Source organism: Lactuca sativa, chromosome 8 (assembly GCF_002870075.4).
Source record: "Lactuca sativa cultivar Salinas chromosome 8, Lsat_Salinas_v11, whole genome shotgun sequence".
NCBI classification, from domain to species: domain Eukaryota; kingdom Viridiplantae; phylum Streptophyta; class Magnoliopsida; order Asterales; family Asteraceae; genus Lactuca; species Lactuca sativa.
The window spans coordinates 39,090,404-39,114,742 of record NC_056630.2 but is presented as its reverse complement, the minus strand read 5'-3'; the positions used below and the strand labels follow the sequence as shown (position 1 = coordinate 39,114,742).

Genomic DNA, 24,339 nt, shown 5'->3' with positions numbered 1-24,339 from the left:
GGGAGAGGTTATATGCCAAATTTTCCAAGTGCGAGTTTTGGTTGCGCAATGTGTAATTTTTAGGGCACCATGTTAACCAGAAGGGTATATTGGTCGATCCGTCTAAGATTAAGGCCATGATGGAGTGGGATGTTCCAAGTTACCCATTCAAGATTCAGAGTTTCCTTGGTTTAGTTGGGTATTACCGGAGGTTTATCGAGAATTTCTCTAGGATCATAGTTACGTCGACCAGGTTAACGAAGAATTCTGCTACTTTTTGTTGTGGGCTTGTGCAACAGGCGTTGTTTGAGACCATAGGGCAGAAGTTATGCAAGGCTCCGATCTTGACCCTGCTAGAGTGTATGGATGATTTCATGGTATATTGTGATGCATCGATCTCGGGATTGGGTGCAATTTTGATGCAGAGGGGTCATGTGATAGCTTACGCTTCGATGCAGCTGAAGCCACATCATGATGTAGTGGGATGTTCCAAGTTATCCATTCGAGATTCAGAGTTTCCTTGGTTTAGCTGGGTATTACCGGAGGTTTATCGAGAATCTCTAGGATCATAGTTACGTCGACCAGGTTAACAAAGAATTCTGCTACTTTTTGTTGTGGGCTTGTGCAACAGGCGTTGTTTGAGACCTTAGGGCAGAAGTTATGCAAGGCTCCGATCTTGACCCTGCTAGAGTGTATGGATGATTTCATGGTATATTGTGATGCATCGATATCGAGATTGGGTGCAGTTTTGATGCAGAGGGGTCATGTGATAGCTTACGCTTCGATGCAGCTGAAGCCACATCATTACTTGTATGGGGTTCATTGTATCATTTACACGGACCACAAGAGTTTGAAGTATTTGATTGAAAAACCAACACTGGACATGAGGCAACACAAGTGGCTTAATGTGGTGAAGGTTATGATTGTGAAATCCTTTCACCCAGGGAAGTCCAAAATGGTGGACAATGCTCTTAGCCGCAAGTCGGCTACCGCACCGATCAGGAATGTTCATATGAGAATGACTGTGATTACCCCACTTTTAGAGTAGATTCAAGAGGCTTGGGTCGAGGCTATGAAAGAGCAGCACCAGAAGAGTGAGCCTATAGTGGGTCAGGTTTCCTCTTTTTATTATCATAGTTGGGGATTCTTAACCCTTCATCGGAGAGTCTGGGTTCCATACTATGAGGGTGTGCGGCAGATCTTGATGGAAGAGGCACACAAGTCGAGATTTTCTATTCATCCGGGAGCGACGAAGATGTATAGAGAGCTCCGACTCGATTATTGGTGGCCATGCATGAAGCAGGATGTGGTGTGGTATGTGGAAAGGTGTTTGAATTGCATGAAAGTCAAGGCTGAGCATCAACGACCGCACAGAAAAATGGAGTTGTTGGGTGTTCCCGTTTAGAAACAGGAAGAGATTACAATGGATTTCATTACAAAGCTTCTACAGACCGCACGAAGGGAGGGGGTGGATTTGATTTGGGTCATCGTAGATCGATTGAACAAGAGTGCACAGTTCATTCCTATTCAGGAGAGCATTTCTACAGAGAAGTTAGCGGATGTCTATATCCAGGAGGTTGTGGCATAACATGGTATCCCCGTCTTAGTAGTTTCCGATCAGGATGTTCGATTTACTTACAGGTTTTGGAAGAGGTTCCATGTTGATTTGGGTACTCGTTTGCATTTAAGGACAACTTTTCATCTGCAGACCGATTGCCTAGTCCAAATAAAAAATCATTGATATAAAGGTTGGGTGTATATTTTAAAATTAATCATCTTTATCTAACCCTGATTGCATCAAGTCTTATATTATGCTGAAACATTGAGCATATCCCAATGGCTTACCTTGATTGCATAGTCAACAGCGTAAGAGTTACTTGTCTGGTCCTTAAATGGAAAAGGGTTGTTGATGTCCTTGACCTCCGAGTCTAAGGTATGACATGATACCATTATGATTTAATGGTGAGTCTTTGTTTCTAGATTGCAACTTACTCCAAGATACGAAAGTTTAAACCACTTCTTGTTGATGAGTTAAACTGTTAATGATTCACGCTGATGTCACCTCAGCGTAACTAAAATAATCCATTCTCTCCATAAGTCTTCTAATACATAACTTGATGATTCACTGTGTAAAACCACACATTGATAAAAGTTCGAAAGTCTGTGCCGATGGTTAGTCTATATGTCGTTGGCTATCATAGGCACCAATCCATTCTTTCCCTTACATTCTTCTTTAACGTTTTATGATTTAGCGTAATGTACCATACGCTGATGAGAGCTTGGAAAATTTGTGCCGATGGATATATCATTATCTGTGATATATTACACGCACCTATCCACTCCTTCCCTCTTTCTTATAATAAAAGAGATTTATGATTCAGCATATGAAACCACACACTAATGAGATATCGTAATAGTATGTTAGTGAATGATAGTTTTAACCCACACTATCAGGAGACATTACAAACTTACTTGGTGACCATCTCAAGTGACTCGTTGTTCAGCTACTTAAAAAGGAAGAAATCTTTTAGGGTATATACTGGAAATTCACTGCTCTAGGTCAATTTCACAAGCGATTCAAAAGCAATTGGCACTCTCTCTAAAAAAAGACTCCCAATCGTAATCTTCCTCAAAGTTTTCACCAAGTCAAATTCCTTATACGAGTTTGCCCCCAACACTAACATCATCAAAGGTCCTCATGCTCCTGACTTTACCATCATCATTCAATCCACCAATGTGGCGTTCTCGGATGAAATCCCAAAGCAGTTCGCAAACTTAGGAATCGAGGACTTTATCGACTATGTCAAAAGTTGCCCTCTTCGATATGTATTATGTGATTTCCCAAACCCATTCAACCCTAAACAAGTATGTGAGTTTTACTATAGATGCTTTGTTGATACTGTTGCTCGAACCATCACTAGAACCATTGGAGATGGTCAATTTTGGGTTACCATTGATGTGGAATCCTTTCTAACTGCTCTTCGTCTTCCTCGGTTTGAAAGTTACTCTGAAAATCCCTCTAAAGAAAGCTGCAAATCTGCTCGTGAAAAATTAGGGTATAAATTTCATCTTCCAAGCCTCACTCGTGATCCATACAAGAATACTCTTCGTTGATGTTTTAATGTAGGGTGGAAGTACTTAACAGGTGTAATTGGCAAATGTCTTGGATACAAGACTGGGAGTTTGGATCAACTGAATCTCTTTGAGTAAAGGATTTTATACTCCATCGTTTACAACAAGAAACTAGACTTTGCTCAACTTTTTATTGATCAAATGGTTGATTGCATTAAAGAATCCACTGAATGTTCCTTATCCATGTTGGCTTGGTCTAATCTTGTCTCAAACAGAAGGCTATGATGTTGGTGATGAAGAAGATAATGATGATGATTCAGAAGTTGGTAATAAAGAAGGGGCTGATGAGAAGAAGACACTGATAAAAATATAGAAGAATCAGTAGCTGGCATAGGAGAAGACTTAACTTAGAAAAAGAACTCTCCTCTAAGGTTGAACAAGCACATTCATTTTTCAACTACTTCTTCATCGTCTTCCTCTGTTGATGACATTGTACCTCGTGGATCAACCCCTCCTATTGGAGATACTACTGTTCCAATGATCCAAGATGAACCTCCTTTAAAACCGTCTCCTTCTCCTCAAGCTAAGACGGTTCCCCCTACACCCATTATTGTTGTCGCTCTTCATCAAGGTGATCAGGGAGAAACCAGCTCCAACTTTGAAACTGTTGTGCTTTCTTAACTCTCCTTAATTTTACAGTTAACTCGGTCAATGGATAAAAGGCTGAAAAAAGTTGAAAGGGATGTGGCCACAATGAAGTAATTTAAGGCTTTGGATGATGATGATGATGATATGGTTGTTTATGACACTCCACCAAATTCTCTAGGTGATAACCTACCTCCACCTCCACCTCTATCAAAAAATATTCCCCCACCATCTCATCCTCCTCCAAGAACTATTTCTCCTCCTAACTCTCCTCCCCAATCTAATGCTTCCAAAAGGGGGGGGGATAATCAAGAAGGTCCTCAGCCAATGCAAATGTAGATGGTGATTTCATCTTAGCCTGAGATGACTAGAAGGGTTGAAGTTGAAGTTGATCCTTAAAAGCATATTGTTGTTTTTGATATTCCAGATGCCAATGCTATAACTGATCAACAAATTCTAGACACTAGTGACCATTTAGAAACCGATGACTATGAAGGGTTTCTTGATCTTGGTTTCATGCAACAAGTTGTTGTTCATGCTATTCCCTTAAATGTTGTCTATCATGGTTCTTGTTTTAAGGGGGAGATTTCTCAAGAGGTTCCTCAAGGAACTAACAGTGATATTGACTCTGATAATGATTAACTGAATCCTCGAAAGACTAAAGCTTCCTTCTCAGGGGGAGCTTATGACGCTAAAGCTAGAAGCTCTTCTGTTGCTACTGGTGATCTTTCAACATCTCCTCCTAAAATGAAAAGCAAACTCATCTTTGATCTGAATGAATTATCGGAAACATGGAATTTACCCATTAAGGAAGTTAGAGAAATAATCGTAGAATATAATGTTCTTGTTCTTCAAAAGAAAGAAGAAAAAAGCGGAACGTCTGTCTACCAAACTTTCTCAAGCTCTTGCCTCCGCTGATGAGAATGCAAACATTCAAAGCGCTGATAATCAGGTCAAGAAAATCTTCAAGAATAATGTGGAGAAACAACACAGTGTTTCATACCTGAATGACCAGATTGATAAGAAGAAGGTTGGAGATGTTCTTACACGCAAGTCAAAGCCTAATCCTATCATCAAAGTAAGATGCACCAAACCATGGAATGAGTCACTAAAGCTTCATTTAGTTAGAAATAAAGTAGAATATGAATACAGAGAGGTTATATTTTCTCTTGAGCTAGTCAAATTTGGCTACAGTGAGTAGATGCACATTCAAGGAATTATCAACAAACACAAGGGTGTTCATGCTCAAGAAGTGAAATTGGCAATTCACCATCTTCTTGGCAATTCACCATCTTATGCCATCCGTTGGTCCATCAGCTAGCTCATCTAGATCAGCCTCATCAGGAAGAACAGACGCTCCCAGACAGTCCAAGAATACCAAATTCCTTCTTCCTTATGGCACCAGATACATCAACAATGAATTACCAGCGCGTTGAACCTGTTCAGTATATGTTTATTCCAGAACCAGAGCACGAGATATTATATCTTGACAGTCAAAATCATATGTGCTTTCAAATCACTTATGACATTCCTTCTGCTCCCACTAAACATTTGTTTCATCCTTGCTTGGAAGGTCAAGGTCACTATAACTTGGAAAGAGGATATTGTGTGCTGATTTCACTAGAGCTGAGTAGAAGAATGGACGAACTTAAGCTTAATCAATTTAGATGGGTCAAGCCTGAAGTCTTAAAAGAAGCTGATAAGTTCTACAATGGCTCTTCTGATGACTCTGAAGAAGAAGTTTAGTTTTGACATCATCTTATAGGGGAGATTGTAAGGTCACACCTTATGATATGATGATTCAAACATACGCCACGTTGATAGATCATCGTCAACATCTACACATCTATAGCGTCAACGTATCAAGCTAATCATCGTCATCTTATAGTTTAGTTATTCGATTGTAATACTTTGTATATTAGGAAGATATATTTGTATATTAGGTAATTATATAGATAAGTATGGAATAGATCATAGATCATGTATCTTTGTGATAACATCAGTTCTTAGTATAGATTAGATGCAATCCATTCAATTAAGGGATATACATGTATAGATTAGTATATATACAACATTAGGGAAAACCCTAATGTTGTGATTGTGGCTTTGTGTCAATCATATTTGTGACAAACCCGTCTTCTTGGTGAAGACAAAACTATTTCTAGGTTAAAGAACAATTTGGAGAACTTCTATGTTATTTACTTTCTGTTTATTGTTTTGCTTAGATTAGTTTTACGTTTTTTATTCATACTTGAAGTGTATCCGATCAATACAAACCTTCAAATACCTCTAATGGTTTCGAGCCTCTCAAAGATTAAAAACTAGGAAACAGAAACAATAAACAATTCTAATCAAATACTCAACACCAGATAGATCTAACTTAACTAATCTATGCAACTTTGATGGGACACAAAGTAGGAAAAACATACCTTTGATTTCTTGATATGTTTCTTCTTTTGACGAGCCGGCTGAATGGAGTAAAGAATCCAACATAGAGTTACTCTTCTTTAATCGCATACAAAAAGCAAACAAGAAACAAATTCAAGAAATCCTCGAACTATGAACTTCGAATAGAATCGATATCTCGATTTTGTTCGTCGACCACAACATGGAAAACACCTTTCCACAGTGTGAAAACTGCACTTTGGGATTCTATAGTGTTTTTGAGGATTTCAAACTATTTAGGCTGAGAGGTATATTTCATAAGTTCAAAGACCTGATTTGGAGCCCTCTATTTATAAGGAGATGATTTGAAATCTCGGAGATAATTACCAAACTTAATTGTAATTATCTTTGGAATTCAAATCATTCTAGAATATTCCATATTCCTTTATTTACTCTAACTCATTTAATAAATCAAGTCCCTTAAATAAATATGTTTTCATATCTGTGTTTTATTTTGTTCTTGCGTATAACCCAAAAGTACATTATTATTTATAGTAATATTACTAGGATTTGTTATGACTTTGGGCACTAATCTCCATCATTCCTATTACGGGTATGTATTCTTGAATTGAACTTGTATCGTTAGGCCTTAGTCTTTTGGGAAAATTTTATGGCATTGGACCTGTTTTGGCTCATTGGTCGCAACGCGATTCTGGCCCATGGGCTTGATGTGATTTCAAGGTTTGTTGTCTATTTAAACACACTTAAGCCCCTACGTTTTGATCATTTCCAACCTCCACCACCCCTTAAGAGTGTGTTCGAAAACCCTAACCCTTCTCCTTCCAATTTCAAGCTTGATTTCCTCCTTTAGAGCTTAATCTTCCATGTTTTTGGTGTTTTAGCTTGAAGATTAAGATTTGTTTTTGAACTTGGAAGTGAAGAAAAAGAGTAGATCCATAAAGCCCACACGTTTTCTTTCCTTTTGTAAATAAAAGCTCCAACCTTTCCTTTCTATTTGTTAGATCTTGCGTATGGTCCTTTTTATGCACTTTTGTTCCCATTTTTGTGATGAGCTTGGAGTTGATATGAATCCAGCTCATTCTAAGGATTGTTATTTGGACATTTTGAGATGAGAAGTTGGTAGAATGGTCTTGCTCTTTGAGTCATGCAAGCGGTGTTGTCATTTTAGGTCATTTTGAGCTTGAAGTTTATATCTAGTGAGTTTTTGGGATGACTTAATGGATAAAGTTGGAAACTTTATCCATTTAAACATTGTTAGCGTCTAGATCTGAAACATTAGGTAATGAATTAATGGATTAAGTCAAAATCCCATGTGAAGATGGCCAAAGTGCGAGACACTTTTGCTGGATGCGGGGCACTTTTAGGGTTTTCTCAACCTCACATGTTTTGAGCTCTAAACCTGACTATTTTGTCTTTCATCAAGTCACAATGCGCTTCTCTAAAAGCATGGCGCGCTTTTGGACCCATAATGGACTATTTTTTTTTTACTTTTTAACTAGGTTTGGCTGTAGGCCAAACATTAGAGTTGGGTCATAGGTTGAGGTTGACATTTGATCACTTATTTAGGTGGTTTTTGTACCAATTGTTACTTTTCTTCTAGTTGTGGTGATTGGCTGACTGACTAAGAGGTGAGTCTTCTCACTATACTATGATTAGACACATGGTGTCATTTGTATGCTTGTTGTCTTTGTGACTTCTTGATAGTATGTTTATATGCTTATTAGGTTGAGGCCCATTATCTGGATGGGTCCATTATTTAGGACGGGGCCCTTTATTATGTGTTGTATGTGGTATTTTGGACAACTCATTAAGCTTTGTGCTTACGGTTTAAGTTTAATTGTTTTAGGTACGTCTGGTAGCATAGGGAACAACCCGACTTGATTTCATTGGATCCTCCAGAGATTCCATGCTTTCTAGTTATATTTTACTCTAATGATTTTATGAGATTACATTTCATATACTCTGATGTTTTGATGAGATTATACTTTATACTCTGATTACCGTTTCATGGAATGGAAATGATAGTTCCAATTTACTTTAAAACAGAAGACTTTATGTGGATTTTTTGGACGTTAGAGCTAGTCAAAATGGCGAGTCACCAATTGTGGAGTAAGGCCTGACCTCTATCCCTTAAGGGAAATCCACAAACACATGATGTTCCATTTCAGTAGCTACAATAGACGCCGTAAAAAGATCTAAAGGTAAGTTAACCCCTCTGGACAAATTAGATCTTGTTAGAAATCTACCTAAACGTGTCTTCCAAATAAAGATATTTACTTTACTCGACACTTTCCTACACTACCTAGAGGTAACATCAGAACTGTCTATAATGTAATGATCAACCTCTTTCCTTAAAGAAGATACTGAGTAATTTCTTGTCATCTTCCAAACTCCACTCTCGTTCTACATCTCCTCCCCACTTGAAATTAACATGTTGAAAAGCCAAGTTAAGGTTCAAATTGAACCTATTAACAACCTAGTTTAATATATCAATTTAACCCCAAGTACTCCTCCCATATTTGTAAGATCTCAACAAAACTAACCCCCTGTTTCCCGCGCAAATGGCCTTTATCATATCCTTCCAAAGGCAAGATGTGTTATCAGGAAACCTCCACCACCATTTATATAAGATCGCTAAGTTGAAAAACTTTAAGCTTTTGATGCCAAACCCACCATTTTAAAGCTATTTAAAACCTTGTTCGACACCATCCAAATGATTTTTCTTTATTCATAGTTTCCTTCCAAAAAGAAAGTGTTTCGAATGCTTTCGAGTTTTTTAATAACCAAAACAGGCACCTTATATACAGAGAAAAGGTAGTTGTCTAGGCTTTCAAGTACTGCCTTACAAAGAGTAAGACTCCCGCCTAGAGATAGAGCTTTAGTTTTCCATAAAGAAGGTTGATTTGAAACTTCTCGATCAAGGGAAACCAAACCGAAATTCTCATCATTTTACCTCCCATTGACATTCCAACGTAAGAGAATGAGAAGTCTCCATAAGCACAAGCCATCATTCTCCCCGTGCAAATAACCACAGAAGTAGACACGCCCACCCCCAAGCACTTTATTTTTGTTAAGATTGACTTTGAGGCCGAGGCACGATGAAAACACCTCAATATGAGACTGTTATATAATACATACTGTTATATACTTACGCTTAGGTGTAAATAATTGTAACAAAAAAAAAATCAACCCTAACTACTTAGTTTCTTTCTCTATATTATTTGAAATTTATTGTTCCATTCATTCATTCAATTTAATCTGTTTGCTTGTTATTTCACTGTTTTTTTTACCACCGACTTTTCTACACCATCAACACATGCATGCATGATTCTTGTAATCCTTATATAGTATATTAAAGAAAGCGAAATATAATTAATAGAAATGATGTTTTTGTATATTATATAAGTTATAAGTCAAAATATATCTTGTGTAAAAAAATATAATAATTTTGGAGAGGAAATATGATTGTTCCATTTTTCTATTATATTTTGATATATAAAAATAGAGACGAGTTGGACACGGATATAAAAACAGAAATAATAAAGGTGAAAAAAATGTTATTAAAAAAACAGTAAAAAAAAAAAGGTAAAAAAAAAACTGAAATGAAAACTGTTGTCTAAAAAATAATAAAAAAAACATTAAAAAGATGAAATAAACGAGAAAGGAAGAAAAATCGGATATTTAAACTAAAAACACTGAAAAGTAAAAAAAAAAAAGGGATAATGACTTGAAAGGGTAACGAACTTTTGATTTTGTTCACATTTCGTCACTAAACTTTTTTTTCGTTATCTATTTACCATTGAACTATTGAAACTGTTCACATTTTACCTTTATGACCGGCTGTTACCGGTGATAAGGGTAAAATGTGAACAGTTTCAATAGTTTAGTGGCAAATAGATAACGAAAAAAAGTTTAGTGACTAAATGTGAACAAAATCGAAAGTTCGTTTCCCTCTAAAAAGTTCAATGGCTAAATTTAAACAAACGTCCTATTGTATTATGTTTTAGAAAATTATTTATTTTTGTTTAATTGTAGCAACATTTGTTGATGAAGAAATCTATGAAATAAAAAAACAAAATGTAGCATCTGGATTTCCAGGTATCATAATTTAAGTATTTTTCTTTTGAGTTAAGAAGAGAGACTCGACGAGTTGACGCCTCAACTCGTCGAGTAAGGTCGCGACTAATGACTCGGATTAATGAATGGACTCGACGAGTCGGTGAGGCGACTCGACGAGTCCGCGCTGTTGGCAGAAACCCTAAATCTTTGGGCCCGAGCCATATTTAAAGGCACTTGTGGTCTTCAATTGCGACTACCTTTCCCATAAGTGAGAACCCTAGCGAGCTTGAGTGTGTAGAGTGAGAGGAAGAGCTATCTTGAGCTTTTTGGTGTGATTTTGCAAGAAAGGAGAAGAGTTCCAGCAAGAGAGACCAAGGAAGGTTATTGTTCTGAGTTATTCAAGCAACGATTTTATACATGTTTTAAAAGATTTAAACGGTATATTTATTTTATATCTATAAATATGTTGCGGATGAAACATGGGTAGATGAAATAGTTGGTGTGTGATGAAATAAAATGATGAGAGATAGGTGATGATAGAAAGGTGATGATAATTAGGTAAATAGATGATGATAAATAGGTGATGTAGGATGAAAGGAGATACCATAGCCTTAACCGGCAATGTGGCGATGTAGTCATCTACCAGAGTATAGATGGCGACCACAGACTATTCAAGACAACCCAGTGGAAACACCAACAGGCTCATAACCTGCAGGTGATGAATTGCAAGTTCAGGAGATGTTGTAACTACGTATTTATGCGACGATACTCTAACCCCTTACTATGAATTACGAGTTCAGACGATGTTGTAACTACGTATTCATGGGATGTCACAAATTCCGCATGTCAAACCAATGGTCATAATTCACATCAGTGAGAATCATTTTTTTGTAAAACCAAAATCATATTGGAAATTTTGATTTTTTATTTTGGAATATACCAAACCATTGGTTTTTTATTTCGGTTTCGGCTTTTTGTTTTTTTTTAAATATATTTTCAGGGTTTTGTTTTGTTTTTTTTTATTTCATAGATTTCTTCATCAACAAATGTTGCTACAATTTAACAAAAATAAATAATTTGCTAAAACATAATACAAGATGAAGTTTGTTCACATTTAGTCATTGGACTTTTTAGAGGGAAACGAACTTTCGATTTTGTTCATATTTAGTCACTAAACTTTTTTTCGTTATCTATTTGACACTAAACTATTGAAACTGTTCACATTTTACCCTTATGACCGGTAACAACCGGTCATAAGAGTAAAATGTGAACAGTTTCAATAGTTCAATGGCAAATAGATAACGAAAAAAAATTTAGTGAAAAAATCAAAAATTCGTTACTCTTTCAAATCATTATCCCTAAAAAAATTGTACAAAAATACCAATAAAATGATAAATATTTTTGAAAGTACGTGAATCACCTTTGGATAAAAACTTCTGAAACAAATGAGAGAATCCGAAAACATTCATAAGGGCAAAGATGGAATTTAACTGACTACAGCATGACCCTTGATGTAGGAAATCAGACCGTAATAGAAATAGAAAATGGTACGTGTTTGGCTGTGATAATTTACATACTTTGTTTTTCTTTTTAAATTATTTAGACATATATCAACATTAATGTCAAATACTTCTTTATATAAGGTATAATTTAGATTGTATATACGATTCACGTAAAATGTTTATTATATCATTAATTTGAATAAAACAAATTTTAATCTATGAGTAGCTAAACAATCATTATAATAAATAATATTATATTTAAATGTAAAGTATATATTAAATTCAGGCCTCAATTAAGCTCGATCTATTTACTAAATAAAATTACTTTTTATTTATTTATGAATCTTGTATGTGAATGATAAGTTTGTACGGCTACACGAAAATATAAACTCCACAGATTCTTGAAGCTCAACACCTGGTTCCCTATATGTTACTGTTCTTCTTGTATCCTAGAGAGAGAAAGTAAGTAAGAGAGAGAGAGAGAGAGAGAGAGAGAGAGAGAGAGATGAGGCAGCAGCTATCGTTGATCAACGCAACGACGTCGCCGGACACTACAACCATCGTCAGCCGCCACAGATATTTATCGCTTTTTGCCTCCGATGACCGTGACTTTCTTCTCTCTCCCACCGGAGCTCAGGTCCCCCTCTATTTCTCTCTCTAAAATTTCTAGTGCATGCCGAAGTAATCGTTCAGCTCAGCATATATTTTTTAGACAGCTGTTTAATTAGTTCAAAACATACAATCATTTTTGTGTAAAACTTAAGTTAAACGAGTCTTATCTATCCAAATGTTTTTCTTTAGATCTAGTTATGGATGTTCGAAAGAAACAAGTTTCTTTTTTTTTTTTTCAAAAATGAAAAAAAAGAAGACAAAGATAAAGTTTGAACTAACGAGAGTAGATCTGCACCATAATATTTTCCATGTACTAATATGTCGTATAAATTATTTGATTATATATATGATTTTGTCACTGCGCCATACAAATCTCTAGAGCTTCATGTACGTAATTGTATATCTTTTAATTACATAAATCGTCCACAAATTGTTAGTTGGGAAATTAAGAAGTTAAAATAAGTTTATAATTTTGAATCTAGAAAATAAAAGGAGTGATTCTTGAAGACAATAACCTAAATTTAACATATCGCATATTTATAATTCTAGTTCAAAAAATTTAAACTTCAAAGATCATGTACACTTGGATTATGAGCATATCCTTCCAGTTTTATTCATGAACATAACACAAATTTGACTCAACTTGGGCATCATGGATTCATGTATTCATGTGTACGTAAAAGAAAAAAAATAAAATAAAATAAAACTCCACGTGGATTAAGTTTAAGAGTCACAAACAGCTAATATATATTCCCATGCCACAGCAAACTGTATTTAGCAAAGGATACAAGTTAATATATTTGTGATATATATATATATGATGTAGTTGTTGTGACAAAAGCATATATAAAACACTGAAAGGGTAACCATGTCCCATTAAACTCAAACAGGTACATCACGCATGCTTTATGGTACCTTTCCAACACAAAAAAGACTTCCATCAACCTACAAAATTTATATGAAACATTTACATAAGTGGAATCCCATAAATGTAAGGTGCCTATCCCTTTCATTTGCTCAGAAGTGGGGTTCCCCTTTGCATTATTTGCACCTTCGATACCTCAAAAGATGAGGGCATCATATACTATAGTAGAGATATTTATTTGATTCTAAGGTTCTTGGATAAAATTGCCCCACTAGTAGTTGTACCAATATGACAATATCACCTTACAATATATATCTCCATATTTCAGATAAAAATTTCCGACCTTCACGACAAAATCGTTGGCATTTACTTTTCAGCAAACTGGTATCCACAATGCCAAAGTTTTACAAAACTATTGATTCAAGTATACGAACAAATCAAAGCGAAAAAAGGGTCAGCATTTGAGATCATCTTTGTTTCATCTGATGAAGACTTGAATGCATTCAACAACTACTATCAATCAAACATGCCATGGCTTGCGATTCCGTTCTCTGATTTGGAAACTAAAAAGGCATTGAACAACAGATTTGACGTTGAGGGGATTCCATGCTTGATCATCTTGCAACCCGATCATGATGCAGGTATTGTGCACGATGGAGTTGAGTTGATTTATCGTTATGGTGTTGAAGCATATCCTTTTACAAAAGAGAGGTTGGATGAGTTGTTGAAGCAAGAAAAGGAGAAGCATGAACGACAAACTCTCTCAAATTTGCTTATGAATCATGATAGAGATTTTCTTTTGGCTCATTCGGCATCCAAAAAGGTTGGTTTAATTTAATTTATAAGTGATTCTTAGTGGTTATATATAAAAGTGTTTGAATATATCGAGTTTCTATATATGTACTTACACATTTATGATAATTAATATAACTCCCCATGCATGCAGGTATTAATATCTTCCTTGATAGGCAAAACCATCGGGCTATATTTTTCAGCACAATGGTGTCTCCCAAGTCTCAAATTCACACCCAAGTTGATATCCATTTACCAAAAGATAAAAGCAAAACTAAGTGAACAAGAAGACTTTGAAATCATCTACGTGTCAACTGATCACAATCAGCTAGAGTTTGAATCTTCTTTCAGCTTAATGCCATGGCTAGCACTCCCATTTGGGGACTCGATCAATAAGGAGTTGACCAAGTACTTTGATATCACGGGTATTCCAAGTTTGATCATTTTGGGTCCAGATGGAAAAACTGTAACGAAGAACGGGAGATCTCTGATTAACTTGTACGAAGAGGAAGCTTATCCTTTTACAGAAGCGAGGGTGAAGCTATTGGAGAAGCAAATGGATGAGGATGCAAAGAATCTTCCGAGCATGGAGATACATTCGGGTCATCGCCATGAACTCACGTTGGTGTCTCAAGAAAATGGTGGGGGGCCGTTTATATGTTGTGATTGTGATGAGCAAGGTTCGGGCTGGGCTTACCAGTGCATTGATTGTGGGTATGAAGTGCACACCAAGTGTGTTAGGCCGGTGGTTCAGATGTCTAGTGCATGAAAATCCACCGGAAAACTGTTTACTACTATTTGTTTACCAAAAGGTGAGTTATGGGTTGATGTTAGATTTTGGAATGATAAATTGTGTATAATTATTATCTTGAGTAAGTTGTTCGCTTTCCAACAATTTGATCTAAAAGGAATCATCTTCTCTAGAGTTGCACTTTCGGACCGGACTAATCGGGTTTTGTTGGGCCGGTCTCGATTTGGGCTTTGTGGTCATCTACTTAGATCGGTTTCTAGTTGTAGGGAAAGGAATTAGAGACCAAACAAAGAAACGTGCCTTGTTCTATGTTCTATGTCACAAAATTTTGGAATCTTTCCATACCCTAACGACTACATCTTATTTCTCTTTAAATAACTTATACTTATATAATAGCTAGATTATCACTTGTGTTATATACGGATTGATTAGAAGAAAATATGATTGAAATAAGAAATAACACACGTTTTAACTAATAAAGCATTAATTATGTTATTTGGTTATAAGGGCTGATACAAAGCATTGAACTCTATAGAGTTCAAGTGAATTGTCATCATTCACTATTCCATACAATTCTATTCATTTTTATCCTACAATGCATTAAACTCTACAAGTTCAATAAAACATATTAAAAAAATATTTATTTAAAGATTTAAAGACTTTTCTTTTTCCCGTTGAAGAGTTCATTGGTCATTGAAATCTAAATCCATTGAGTGCCAACGTGGCATTTCACAATGGTGGAGTTGTATCCATTGAATGACAAATAGTCATGACACCTTATTCAACTCTTCCACTAAACTCCCCATTGTGGATGCTCTAAAAAAAATTATGTTCTTATTTAGGTTAAAATTAAAATAGGTGTTTAGATTAAATAAATTTATATTGTTGTATTGTTTTAAAAATAATCTCAGTCAAACAAAAAAGTAGTTTTTAACATATAGGGGTATGCAAAAAAACCGAAACCAAACCAAAAACCGAAAAGCCCACTACTACACAAGTGATTTAATAATGCAAACCATTCTTTATTTTTGAGGCCGTTGATGGTAAAAACCGTCTCATTAAATGTATAGAGCATTAAATAATACACGAACCGCTTTAAAAAAGCATCAGATAAATTTCCATAAGTTTTTGTTAAGACGGTTAACAACAAATAGCATCAAAAAAAGATTTTTTAGTGCTACTTCATGTAAAAGCATCATTAAATAAGGATTTTTTGATGCTTTTTTTATAAAAGAGCATCATTAAATCTTTATCTTTTGATGCTATATTTTGAAAAACGCATCAAATGAAAACACTATGATTTTTTAGTGCTACTTCATGTAAAAACATTATTAAATAAGTATTTTTTGATGCTCTTTTTAATATAATAGCATCATTAAATCTTTATCTCTTTCCCTCTAAAATTTTCGTTTTAGCTTTCTAAAAACCCTCCATAGCCACCACCAAATTCCACACAAATCGCATCAGTAAAATCTAAAACCGCCCCAAATCATCTCTTTCCCTCTAAATTTTCGTTTTAGCTTTCTAATATTTTCAGCGGATTTCCCCCCAATGGTGGTCGAAAAATTCTAATCTCCCCCCAAACTTAAGTTCCTCTCGCCTTCAAAAAAATTCTAATCTCCCTCCAACCTAGGTTTCCCTCCAACTGGAAATTTTTTTGATTGAAATCCAACTGACCCCTCATAAATCTATGGCTTCATTAGTCATTCATATTCCTAAACGTTACTGGTTATCTCCATTTCGCATCTAATGAAACCACTAAATCCTCTGCTTTTTCTTCATAAATGAGAATTTACTCCTAAGAATTCATCGTCGTCTCTTTTACTTCGACTAAACTTCTCCCTAGTGCAAAACCCTAAATATCTCCATCCTTGTAGCAGTAGATTTCAGGGTGCCAGGATTCGGTCTCAAAATGAACGCAATCAAGTATGTCCTACACCTTCTGCATCAACTTCTTCCAACTATAGTATTTTTTTCCCTAAAAAAGACTATGGAAGGTACGCAATATTGATCACATTAACTATTCAATTAAAGAGCATTATTCAATTTGGTGACTTTTTTCGATTTCATCAAGTATAGTTGAAATAATCATGTTTTGTGTTGTTTTTCTTTTATTTAAATCGGGATTTCTATGACTTTTCAAGGAGGATCGATAAATATAAGAAAAGTGATTCAGCATGAAGATTATATTAGAGGATGTGGAGCATATTTACATTTAGGAAGCACAAGTAAAGAAGGAAATGATGATGGGAAGAGAGATGCTGACAATGAAGAGAGGAGGTGTTCGATCGGGAAAATTAGTGCATATCTGAGCGTGGTTTACTGGAACATCTTGCAAGAAAGAAACATCAAGCCAAAGTGGCATATTTGACAACCGAAAACTCTATGAAATCCATGGAGTCTGTTGAGAACTCATCTAAATGTGTTCCAAATGATTCAAAAAAAGATAAGAAACCACCACCGTCATTACTAGTTATTGCAGGTTCAAGTGAGGTTTTAAAGAAGAAAATGGAGTGGATATGTCTTATTTGTAATGTGAGTTCATCAAGTGAGATTGATTTACAGAAGCATCTTGAGGGAAGAATACAAAGCCAAAGTAGCAATCATAAGAAAAGGAAATAACAAGTGAGATTGGCATCTTTCTTATCTATATAAGGTGGTTCAACATTTTCTAATGTTGTTGACTAATAGCATCAACAAATGATTGATGATATTTTATGTTGCCATTCGTATTGTGTTTTAAAAGGCAATTTGATTTCTAAGGCTATTCAATAACAACATCAAAAAATAAGTCTATTTTATGAAGCTATATTTTATAAGGCGGTTTTGGACAGCATCAAAAAATAAGTCTATTTTATGAAGCTATTTTTATGAGGCGGTTTATGACATTTTCTAAGGCGGTTGTAGAACCGCCTCAAAAAACAACACTATTTTATAATGCTATATTTTTTTGAAGCGGTTGAATAACCGCCTCAAGAAATAAAAAAAAAAAAAAACCGCTTTATTAAACCACTTCTGTACTAGTGGCCGAAACTGTAAAAAACCGAACCATTTGAAAAACCGATTGTTTGGTTTTTGTTATTAGAAAAACCGATTTTTTAGGTTTGGTTTGGTTTTTCTATATCTAGAAACCGAAAAAAATTGAACCGAACATAAATACACAAAATGACATGTTTTATGTATAAATTTCACACCATTAGTAAAGTAATCCATAAAATAATAAAATTTAATATTCTATGGTGTAGGTGAAACACATATATGATAGGAGAGGTTATAGAGTTAAAGGTCTAAAAAGATTCAAATTACATACAACTCATATGGATTGTAAGATTCAAAAATGAAGATTTTTTTGATACTATAAAATGAAGGAAAATAATTAACTCATCCAACCCACGTTGATTATTTATAAATGAGAACACATATATAGACATCATCTTTTTTTATTTTACATTAATTTCTATTTTGTTTAAATGGATGAGATTTATATTAGAGTATATATTAAATAAGTATGAGCTTTTAAAATCCAATGAGCCGAGTCTAATAATTTATTAATTGAAAAACCAAAAAAAAAACAAAATATACAACCGAAAAAAAATGATGGTTTGGTTTTTCCAAAATAACTAACCGAACTTTTTGATTCGGTTTTGATTTTAGCGGAAAAATCGAACCAAACCAAACCATGGTCACCCTTAATTTTTAATTAAACATAATTACTTTAAACATTATCAAAACACTAATCAATCATGATGTTTATATTCCATCATCCACATTAAAAAAAATCTACATGAGAATACCCATTACTCAAAATGTGCTACCAGTATACAAATCTCAAAATTAAAATCGAGTACAAGTTTTAAATTGGGAATATAAACAAAGATGAAAGTAACATGCTACGTTAGACAAATAAATGAAAGTATATTGTTGTGTTGCATTCAACCGGCATTTAGCACACAAAGAAATGTTTATACATATGCCTGTAACATTTAACCATTGAAGAGTCCACTTTTTTGTGTTTTGACCTAATAAACAAAGTTATTACAATAAGAGGCCAAAGATCACACATCAGACATAAAAAAGAGAAGTCACTGCTCATGGAGGGATGAAGTACACCACAGAGGATCAACAACATATTCAAATGTCGTGGTTTGCTACAAAAAGTACACCACCAAGCGAAGATTGTATTGGGCATCTATTGCCACCAACCAAAGGTTTTTTATAGCATCCTACTTTAATTAGTTTTTTTTATAACATTAAAATTTATAAAAATAATTATAATTTATGACAGTTGTTTTTAAAAACATCCAACTTTATGAAAAACATTTTATAGCATTCTATTTTAGGAAAAGAGTTTTTATAGCATCCTACTTACCAGTACTCCACGTTGGTTTATTGTTGCACAATCGTCAGGAGCATAGACATTCAACACTCTTGAGACCCTAACCTATTTCGTATATTTCCCAGAAATTTATAAAATCATTTTTTTACAACGGCGACACAAACACCCTTTAATCTACACTCATAAACTATTCATTAATTCCAGATATGTCCTGGACGCACTAGTATAAAACTAGTTTTTGACGTTGGTTTTTGAAAATAGGGTGGTGTTAGTTTTTATATTTCTCATCACTAAAGGTCATAAATGAATTCACATGATTGTTTCCATGACATTGTACTAAAAACGATTCACCATTGCAAATCAAACTTTACATATTAACATCGGTTTTACATCAGAAAAAGTGACAAGTTGTGTGACGGCCGAAAATGGTGGCCAAATGCCCTCGTTTATAATGGGTTTTGTTATTTTATATGCACATTTATTTGTGTCGGTTATTATGTAATATCTGAATCCCGAGGTATGAATTTTAATTGTTTAAGTTTAAAATCTGGATGGCCACGACTTGGTGATGGCATCACCACGACGTGGCAAAGTAGTTTGGACTCGCACATCTTAAATGGGTGCTACGTCATGGCAGTAGGTGGCTACGGCATGGCGAACGTTTTGGACCAAACCCTAATCTACGAGGTTTGAGACCTATTTAAAGGAATGATGAGGCTAAGGTTTGTTCATCTTCAGCCTCCAACAACCTCCTAAGCCCTAATGAAACCCTAATTCTTTTCCTCCATTGTGGAAGCTCATTTTGGTTCTTTTGGAAGATCTTATAAGAAGAAGGAAGAAGTAGTGAACCAAAATCCATAAATCAAGCTCCTATTTATCATCTTAGTACACTCTTGGACCTTTGTTAAGTGTCCAAGACTCCACATTTATGTTGTTAAGTTGCTAGATCTTTAGTTTGGTCCCATATTCTTCTTGGTCTTGTTAGTTGGGGTGGTGAGTGTAACATACACGTTCGGTTATCGTGTTATGAAATTTTAAAAGTGAATAATATAATGAAACATTATATGAATTTGAGCGTTGAGTTCTAACAGATAGTTTTTACTAGAATTGAAGTAAAACTATGTTTAGAATCATTCAAAATGTGTTGGAAGTCTTATTAGATTCCAATCAAAAGTTAACTATTGAAACTAACGAAAATATAAAACTGAAAATAAGTAAAATTATATTACTAAAAGTTGTAAAGAATCTCGTTAGAAACATTTAGGCGAAAACCTCATCGAAATCCGAGTAAACGAAGAAGTTATGACTTATTGAAGTTTCGCGACAGAACCGGCATGACGCCATATGACGTAAAAAGTGAGTTTTTGATAATATACTTTTTAGCCTATATGATTTAAATGAAAGTTTTAGTATTCGTTAAACTGAGACCTTTCATAAAAAGAACGTCATTATCTGAATTCATATGAGTAAGTTATGATTTTTCTAAGTTTTGGAATAGCAGTAGACAGATAAAAACTCGAAATAAAGATCGAGCGATATTTAGCCGACGCAACCTAAACGAGAATCGAAGGTATCGTCAATAGTAGTATAACGGTAAAAAGACAGACAAAAACGGACGTCGGATGAAGAAATTATGAATTTTAACGAACTTTTCCTATCTCGGCCCGTTAAATATATAATATTAAAAATAAAGTCAAAATTAGCCAACGGAGTCTAAACGAAAGTTGTAGAACGTAATTTCACCTATGCGTGGATATAAAGAACATCAAAAATGGAGCTCGTATGCGAAAGATATGGATTTTTGAAGTTCGGAGCACAAACTTCGAGACCTGACTGCATTCACGACGTGAATCATAGAAATTCACGACGTGAACTACTTGAATGACACCTCTCAAGCCTAGAAGACACACGGAAAGCCTTAGGGGATGATTGGGATCAAACTCACGACGTGAACAAGCATGATTCACGTCGTGAACCTCGAAATTCAGCCTATAAATAGAAAGCGAAGCCCTTCGGAAATGGTTGATACTTTTCATTCCTCTCTAACTTTATACTCTCTTTTAGCCTACTTTTAACCCTCTCCCCCCCCCCCCCCGGGAAGTCTCGGTATCATCCCCGACACCCGAAGCAAGTCCCGACGCTCTGAAGTTCCCGAGGAAATCATATTTTCAAGTCGAAACTCTGCCCGAATAAGGCCTGGTTTTCAACTAAAATCCCCAGTTTCGTCACAGAAAGTCATATTTAGAGCCGAAGTGCTGCCCAAATTATCATTTATTCCTTCGGTTATTTCACAGTGAGTTCAATATATAGGAACAATTGTATGTTATGTGTTATATGTGCTATGTGCCTTCCTGTGTTATCTTGATTTTTATATCATTGATCATGTAGAGCATGTCTCGTATCACTTCTGGTATTGGCTTTGAGCCTTTGGCCATGTAGAGCATGTCTCGTATTATTCTAGTATCAGATTTATGTCTTTGGCCAGGTAGAGCATGTCTCGTATCACTTATGGTATTGGCTTTGTGCCTTTAGCCATGTAGAGCATGACTCGTATCACTTCTAGTATTGGCATAAGGCTATGTAGGGCTGAAAGCCTGTATATTCTAGCAGAATGATAATCCAAAATTGTATGTCTTTTGTGCCATTTGGGCCGAAGTGTTACTGATGTATATCAAGTAGTTGAAATTGTTATGTCTCATTGAATATATACTATTGAATCAAATCATCGATTGATATGGAAAGCTTGTCGTATGATTCACATATGCCTTTGTTGTTCCTTGTTCCTCTTTGGTTCTGCCATATTGGAGTATATATATGGCATAACGTTATATTGTATCTATATTGAACTCACTAAACGTCATATACTGTTGCAAGATTTGGAATAGTTTATAATATTACTTTTGTACTTGGGTTTACGTTTGTATAAAAGCTTTAATATCTTGGGTAGTTATGTAATATATTAAAACTTAGTCGGTTTGTATCCAGTCTTTTGTAATCAAACTATCAATGTAAAATATTGTTTATAAATATGCATGTATCATGTTTTGGAGTAGCTTGGAGTAATAACAATGTATTTATTATGAAAGTTTGGGGTCTTTCAATCATGGTATCAGAGCAGTAGTTTAAGTGAACTAAATACAATGGATTGGTATTTAGACTTAAACCGTTGGAAGTTCAATATATGAATGGATTCATTGGAATGGATTCATTGTAAGTATATGGATACAAACCATAGGAAAGATTTAAGTGGGGTATTGGGTAGTGATAAACCCTAGTATTCTAAAATATTAAGATACTTCAAAATTTTTAGAGAATTAGTTTAAGTGAACTAGGAATTTTGAAAATTTCTAGAGTTAAACATGGATTGCTAAGAGATGATGACACGACGTGTATCTAGTATATTTTAAGTTAAATACCTAAATGGACACAAGCACTAGAATATTATAGGAGATATGTCTTATATTCTAATATGTGCTAAATGATAAATGAATATAGCATGCCTTAGGTTGCTTGCTTATATTGCTATTACTTGAGAAAGTTTAAGGTTTGTTGCCGACCTTGGTCTGGAAGAAGAAATTTTAATTATTCTTGATTCTAAGAAACTTTTCGAAGTGATAAAGAGACTTATGATAGTTGACATCGATAATTTTATAGATAAATGATCAAGGGATATCGTAAAATAATATTTATGAAGTGTCATCGTAAATAGTGTATTAATACCTATAGAATGGTATTGTACATTTAAAGTATGTTTGATGAAATAATAACATCTTTGGAAGAATTATGTACGTTTGAAACACATTTGGGCGAGATAAATGTGTTGGTGCAATCTATGAAGTTGTTCCACCGCTGTCCAGATTGAAGCAGTGATTGTTTATAGAATCAGAAGAACCGAAGATGGTGATCAATACTTCGGCAGTATCGTAATTGATGTTGTGCAAGATTTAGAAGAATTAAATGAAGATCAAAGGAAAGGCTAATGAAGTTTTCAGACTTAATAGGCCAAGAATTTGCCTAAACATTTTGATGTAGTATGTAGTTTAAGTAGTAACCCTATACAGGATGTTCAGACTTAGTATTTAATAATATTGAGTGACGATTAACTTCTATCACATCCTTATGGAAGTTCCATTGTGTGTTAATCCGAATTTAACATACATGATTAGGATTGTGAATTAATTCATTTAATGGTAAAAGGCTAAGTAACTTACTTGTCTAAGTAAGGTAGAATGCTTAGTTGAAGAAGCAATACACCCATAGTATTGTATGAGAAGAAATGTTGTAGTCAGGAATGACAAAGAACCAAGCTAAAGCTAGTAGAACATGCTGAGATGCAGCTATAATGTGGACTTCCTTAGATAGACTCCTATGAAGTAGACTTAAAAGATACGCTCATGAGAAGAAGACTTACTAGTATACAGGAATGACGATGTCATGGAAGGATAATGAAATGAACAAATATGCATAATGACTTGCATGTGATAGAAGATGATGCAGGTAGTTGGAAATCGTTTATCTCCACACTTCTAGAATAAATTTTGGTATAGTGTGTCTTACAGAGTAGACACTACCCGAGAAAGAATTTGTATGAAGAATTTGGAAGTAAAATTCCTATCGACCTAGGAAAAGTATTAGGATATGCTAAATCGAGCATATGCGTAAAAGGAATTCTAGAATGTGAATTTAAGAAATCCAAGATATGTTTGATAGAATCGTGAAATCCCTAGTTGATTCTAGGAGAAATTGTTGTATGTACTTGTTTGAATACACTCAGGTGTGAAAAGTTGCTTTATGAAAACTTTTGAATGGTGACTTGGAAAACTGCGAGATAATACTTGGAACGAGTATGAGTAGGTGTGAATAGTAGTAGAGGCCTATACTACTAGAAGCATACGACTCACACTTGGATCAGGGAAAGTCACAAGGTTAGCAAGAAGTTAAAAATTGATTCCGTTTTTGTTCGAGTATGCCATTACCTTTGTTTCGGTGATGACTAAGAAGATGATTTTCGTTCAAACCTTAGTAGTCGTAAAGAAGATGATTTTCTCCAATACCAAGAGCTCCAAAGCTCATTTCTAGCCTCTCATGTGGTCCATAGGGATAAAGTTTCCAACTTTGTCCATTGGGACTATCCAAAAAGGTTTAAAACTCAATCCATAAGCTTAATAGTGCAAGGGATTAACCAATAAGCACTTAATCCATAAAGACATAGTCCAAAAACATAGATCTGACTTCCTTGAGCTGGAAAACCACGTAAATTTGTCAACTTTACATTCATGCATATCTAAATGAAGCTTTTAAGCTTACAAATGACTTAATA

The 24,339-nt window shown here is 34.8% G+C and overlaps 1 protein-coding gene across 1 annotated transcript; it reads left to right on the top strand.

Moving 5' to 3' along the window:
• Nucleotides 1-12,028: 12,028 nt before the first annotated feature.
• On the top strand, nt 12,029-14,827 carry LOC111914296 (probable nucleoredoxin 2). Its single transcript, XM_023910071.3, has 3 exons — nt 12,029-12,300; nt 13,469-13,963; nt 14,087-14,827. The coding sequence occupies exons 1-3, from the start codon at nt 12,169-12,171 to the stop codon at nt 14,699-14,701; spliced, it is 1,242 nt and encodes a 413-aa protein (XP_023765839.1). The 5' UTR covers nt 12,029-12,168; the 3' UTR covers nt 14,702-14,827.
• The last annotated feature ends 9,512 nt before the right edge of the window (nt 14,828-24,339 follow it).

Excerpts from the sequence above, each read along its gene's own strand:
- LOC111914296 (XM_023910071.3), top strand. The coding sequence starts at position 12,169 with ATGAGGCAGCAGCTATCGTTGATCAACGCAACGACGTCGCCGGACACT. Across the intron at positions 12,301-13,468 it reads TCTCTCCCACCGGAGCTCAG|ATAAAAATTTCCGACCTTCA; the intron begins GTCCCCCTCTAT and ends TCCATATTTCAG. Across the intron at positions 13,964-14,086 it reads CTCATTCGGCATCCAAAAAG|GTATTAATATCTTCCTTGAT; the intron begins GTTGGTTTAATT and ends CCATGCATGCAG.